The 6,000-nt window shown below is 45.0% G+C and overlaps 1 protein-coding gene across 1 annotated transcript; it reads right to left on the minus strand.

Moving 5' to 3' along the window:
* Positions 1 to 3,224: 3,224 nt before the first annotated feature.
* On the minus strand, positions 3,225 to 4,630 carry LOC134871087 (urotensin-2 receptor). Its single transcript, XM_063893682.1, has 2 exons — positions 3,963 to 4,630; positions 3,225 to 3,640 (listed from the first exon to the last, which is right to left on the minus strand). The coding sequence occupies exons 1-2, from the start codon at positions 4,628 to 4,630 to the stop codon at positions 3,256 to 3,258; spliced, it is 1,053 nt and encodes a 350-aa protein (XP_063749752.1). The 3' UTR covers positions 3,225 to 3,255.
* Between the last annotated feature and the right edge of the window lie 1,370 nt (positions 4,631 to 6,000).

Below are 6,000 nucleotides of genomic sequence, written 5' to 3' on the forward strand. Positions count from 1 at the left end.
ATTAACTGTGTCTAATGTCCCTCCTTAGGGAGAACAAATCAACCCGCAGCAAAACTCAAGTCTGCCTGAGGGGTGAATAGATTCTGCAGCTTACAAATACTACAAATCAACAAATCCCTCCAAGATTTCTCATGACTCTTCAGCGCCATAAGCTGAAAGTCCCACAGAGCCCAGCGTCTGCAGCGTCTGAGCGTCTGCAGCATCTGAGCGTCTGCAGCATCTGAGCGTCTGCAGCGTCTGAGCGTCTGCAGCGTCTGAGCGTCTGCAGTGTCCGAGCGTCTGCAGCGTCTGCAGCGTCTGCAGCGTCTGAGCGTCTGCAGCGTCTGAGCGTCTGCAGCGTCTGAGCGTCTGCAGCATCTGAGCGTCTGCAGCGTCTGAGCGTCTGCAGCGTCTGAGCGTCTGCAGCGTCTGCTGCGTCTGAGCGTCTGCAGCGTCTGAGCGTCTGCAGCGTCTGAGCGTCCGCAGCGTCTGAGCGTCTGAGCGTCTGCAGCGTGAGAAATGGAGAGAGCCGTTTCTGCACGGCTCTGCTGGGACGATGTTTAAGAAGCAGTGAGCGACCGGCTGCTGAATCATGAGTCTGTGATATTTGATGTGCAAATACACAGAAACAGTCAAAGTGAAAAAAAGCGTGCAACCCACCCCGGATCAGAGGGGGGGTTCAGGTGCTTTACTGCAGTAAAAGTACTGATCAAAATACTTCAGTTAAAGTCCTGCATTTAAAGTCTAACTGTAGTAAAAGTACAAAAGCAATGATGGAAGTACTCAGATCTTGTACTTGAGTAAAGTAGAAGTACTCAGATCTTGTACTTGAGTAAAGTAGAAGTACTCAGATCTTGTACTTGAGTAAAGTAGAAGTACTCAGATCTTGTACTTGAGTAAAGTAGAAGTACTCAGATCTTGTACTTGAGTAAAGTAGAAGTACTCAGATCTTGTACTTGAGTAAAGTAGAAGTACTCAGATCTTGTACTTGAGTAAAGTAGAAGTACTCAGATCTTGTACTTGAGTAAAGTAGAAGTACTCAGATCTTGTACTTGAGTAAAGTAGAAGTACTCAGATCTTGTACTTGAGTAAAGTAGAAGTACTCAGATCTTGTACTTGAGTAAAGTAGAAGTACTCAGATCTTGTACTTGAGTAAAGTAGAAGTACTCAGATCTTGTACTTGAGTAAAGTAGAAGTACTCAGATCTTGTACTTGAGTAAAGTAGAAGTACTCAGATCTTGTACTTGAGTAAAAGTAGAAGTACTCAGATCTTGTACTTGAGTAAAGTAGAAGTACTCAGATCTTGTACTTGAGTAAAAGTAGAAGTACTCAGATCTTGTACTTGAGTAAAGTAGAAGTACTCAGGTCTTGTTCTTGAGTAAAGTAGAAGTACTCAGATCTTGTACTTGAGTAAAGTAGAAATACTCAGATCTTGTACTTGAGTAAAGTAGAAGTACTCAGGTCTTGTACTTGAGTAAAGTAGAAGTAAATTATCATGCAGATATTATTCATTTTATACAAGTATGGGAGGTTTTTTCTGTCCATACCTGAATACTAACAAACTTGTTTTCCAGTCTGCTGGATCAGAAGAGGACGTTTTGCAGCGGCTGATAGGACGTTAATAAATCAGATTAAAGTAGAAGAGCTTCTCTTCAGCTACATGCTAATGAAACACTCAAGATCTCTCCATAAAACATGAGGTATGTTTTTATGCATCGCTCATTGGGAACATCCTGCACACCTTCTCCTCTCTGATTCACTACAGTCCACTGGCTTTTCTTAGCGTGTGACAACGATTAGTTTGTTGTGATGAGCGAGGTGACTGTGGAAAGTCTCAGCACAGATCACCTGATTAGCTGTTTGATTAAAGCTAAATGTGCACAGTGTGATGAGGTTCCAGCATTGCAGAGGTGTCATCATCTTATCACTAACAGTCAAATGTATTTAAGGCTAGTTCGCTTACCTACAGAGAGTCATTTTGCCAAACAACGGAGGAATAACTCCCTCCACCAAGACCTGAATGTTTAATCGTGTGTTTAATATCACACCTGATTTAAATTCAAGTCACAAGACGGAGGTAATGAGCATTGACGTGGTTTGATTGATGGAAAAACTGGGATATAAAAGCCAAAAAGGTTCTGTGATAAAGGTCCAGCATTGCAGAGGTGTCATCATCCTCATGGAGGTAAAGTAGGCCACAGACGGAGCTGACAGAGCAGTGAGTTCCCCTCAGTAGAGTGGAGGTCTGTGGGAGGATGCATGCAGAATCAGTGAAAGGGATTGGCCGTGCAGGTGCAGGGTTTTTATCCCGTCTCCTGCCAGAGGGCTCGAATCAGTTCCTCTGAGATAAATTCACTACAGTTGACTGGCTTTTCTGAGCATGTGACGACGATGGAAGTAGTTTGTTCTGATGAGCGAGGTGACTGTGGAAAGTAGAGTTTGTACATCCAAAATGAAACTTAAGAAAGAATCTGCACATGGTGGTAAAAGCTGCCAGCTATAGAGTGAGTGGTGCACATATTTCAGCGTCTCTCTGCTTTACTCCACCAACAGCATATGGGTGTTCTCCAGGCCATTTTGGATTATTGCAGAACATAATCTCAACGTTTATACCTACACGCTTTGTTCAGCAGGATAATCTCCACATATCAACACCACTTTGTGATTTCTGAAGTAAAAAGCTAACGTTGGGCTATAAAGGAACTACAGCACGGTCACATGACTTCACGTCTCCACCGCTAAGCTAAAGGAGGCTAATGTTGGGCTATAAAGGAACTACAGCACGGTCACATGACTTCACGTCTCCACCGCTAAGCTAAAGGAGGCTAACGTTGGGCTATAAAGGAACTACAGCACGGTCACATGACTTCACGTCTCCACCGCTAAGCTAAAGGAGGCTAATGTTGGGCTATAAAGGAACTACAGCACGGTCACATGACTTCACCTCACCACCGCTAAGCTAAAGGAGGCTAATGTTGGGCTATAAAGGAACTACAGCACGGTCACATGACTTCACGTCACCACCGCTAAGCTAAAGGAGGCTAATGTTGGGCTATAGAGGAACTACAGCACGGTCACATGACTTCACGTCACCACCGCTAAGCTAAAGGAGGCTAATGTTGCGCTATAGAGGAACTACAGCACGGTCACATGACACACGACTGATAGCGGCTTACGTTGGGCGTGATGAGGTTTATTCAACACAAACGTGTGTTTAAATTAAATGTTACGCACCTATCGCGGTTCCAAAAGCTTCTTCTTCCTCGCCCCCCCAGGTCACCTCAGGGTTCCCATCACCAAGGTCTCGGAGTTGAACTCAAACTGGTTACTGGAGGACTTCCCCCAGGAGTAGAGGCTGGGCGGCCGCTGCTTGAAGGAGCTGGTGTACCGGTAGAAGCTCCGGTGCCGGTTCTTCAGGTACTCCCGGTAGTTCTTGGTGAGCAGCGTGTAGAGGAAAGGGTTGATGCAGCTGTTGGAGTACGTCAGGCTCGCCACCAGGTAGTTGATGCACTTCCGGGTCTGAGAGGCCATGTTCAGGGGCTCCGTGACGTACAGGGCCAGCAGCTGCCAGATCCAGAAGGGCAGGAAGCAGGCCCAGAAGACCAGCACGATGGTGAAGATCATGATCAGGACCTTCTGTTTCGGAGACCTCTTCGTGCCTCTGTCAGGGAAGAAGTGTTCACAGGCTTTACTCGAGTACACATCACGTCTCAATCAACGTACTAATTGTGCAGAAAACTGGCCTTAATGTGTGTATTTATTTCTATTTAAATATGTAAAATTACTGTTAGCCTTTTACTGCTGTAGACAAACAGAGCTCTGATGACTTTTTAAAAAATGTTTAAATAATTTGACTCTTTTATGATTTATAGAGATAGTTTAATATAATCAATAAATGTAGTGCAGCATTAAAGTGAAATATTAAAGTAGTGTACAAGTACCACAACAATAGAAGCAGTACTTATAAAAGAGTAACTTCCCACCTCTGGCCTCTGTGGATCACCGGGTTGCGCGTGGACTCCAGATAAGTGCGCGCCAACTTTACGTACAGGTATCCGATGATGAGTCCCGGGGCCATGATGCTGGTGCCAAACAGCACCGTGACGTACACTTTGTAAGCCAGGGGGGCCAGAGCCGGCGCGCAGATCCGCTTCACCCCCCCACCGGGCACGCGCTGCTCGGTCTGCGACACCATCACCATCATGGGCACGGACAGGAACAGGGACAGCAGCCAAACCCCCCACGCCAGAGCCTTCCTGTAGCTCTTGGACCGCCTCACTGTGTCCAGGGGCTTGGTGACGGACAGGTAGCGCTCCGTGCACATCACCGTGAGCGTAAAGATGCTCGCGTGCATGGTGAGCAGGTCCAGGCTCAGCAGCATGCGACAGCCCACGTCCCCGAAGTACCAGTCCTTCAGGAAGTATGTGACCACCACGAAGGGGATGGTGGAGAGGTAAAGCAGGTCCGCGAGAGCCAGGTTGATGATGGAGATGTACATGGAGGTGGCGAAGCGGATCGAGTGGCACATCACCACCAGCGTGTACACGTTCCCGGACACCCCGATGATGTACACGATGGAGAGCAGTGTCCCAAAGGTGGAGGTGATCAGCAGATCCGGATCCGCGTGGGTCCCGGATGTGCTGTTGTTCATGGCTGCAGAGTCTCCCCCCAGTCTCTCTCACAGTCTCTCCCCCGTCTCTCCTTATCGCTCCCGCGCTCTGTGCACGGGAAGTTTTGGGTAAAAGATGCGCGCGGGCACAGGTTGCGTCTCGCTGCTGCTCTCTGCTGCGCTTTGCTCCTGACGTCACTGCTGTAACTCTCACACTGAGGGTGTTATATATCTAAACACATATTTATATATATTCAGCTGTCTCTCCAAGTGAAGCTGCAAGAAATATAAAAGGAGAGAGATGAACATTGAAGAAGAGAAAGGTTGGTGCACCTTGTGGCACAGCAGGAGCAAAATAACGGGAAACGTCCGGTCACTTTTACGCACATATTTGCATAAATCACACTACATTTAAACTAACAGATATCCCCATGAAACCTCCCTACTTCATTACTGACATTTAAATAATTATATTTTATATTGGAAGTTTTCTCAAATATTTCTCTCCAATCTTTCTAATGTCTAATTATGCAAATGAGGCATGTTCTCATTAAATGTGTGCTAATTTGCATATTTCCCGCGACAAAAATGCTGTGTAAATACGGTAAAGGTGCAAGAAATATGTGAGCAGGGAGGTTGGAGAGATGTGATAATGAAATAAAGAAAATGTTCGGTGAGCATTGAGGCTGCACCTGATGGCACAGCAGGAGCAGAATTCACTTTTACGCGCAGATCTGCATTAATTAAGGATGGACACGAATTTTAACCAGTGGGTATCACTATGAAACTTCCCCAGTGAATCACTTATATTGCGACAAATGTTTTTTGAATTGCAAGTTTTCTAAAATGGTGTATTTAAATATGCAAATGAGGCTTTATCTAATTTATTTTTGTGCTAATTTGCATATGTTTCCAAAACAGAAATCGTGCTTCAACTGTACACAATGGTGAAGCTACAAGAAATGTAGGAGTGATGGCTTTGTGAGAAACTGAGAGATGTCAGTGATGCAGGAACAGCAATACCAGGTCCCTTTAACGCACAGGTGTTCATTAGTCACACTACAGGTGAATGGGGTGAACATTTAAAATAATAGCTATCATCATCAAACTTCCCAAGTTAATTACTGACATTAAAACAATAATGTTTTGTGTTGCAAGTTTTCAAAAATAATATGTCTAAGTAAGCAAATGAGGCATTATTATTAAATGTGTGCTAATTTGCATATTCTCCAGGACAGAAATCTGTGTGCAACTGTAAACATGGCGAAGCCGCAAGAACACTTAATGTTGTGTTAAAATATGCAAATGAGGCATCATGTAACGCCTAATTTGGTCAATTTAGGAGTAATCTACACACAAATTATTCAAATGAACTCCTGAATGTGTATTTTGATGTTTTTTTCCCATTAATC

This window comes from Eleginops maclovinus, chromosome 10, assembly GCF_036324505.1.
Source record: "Eleginops maclovinus isolate JMC-PN-2008 ecotype Puerto Natales chromosome 10, JC_Emac_rtc_rv5, whole genome shotgun sequence".
Taxonomy (NCBI): domain Eukaryota; kingdom Metazoa; phylum Chordata; class Actinopteri; order Perciformes; family Eleginopidae; genus Eleginops; species Eleginops maclovinus.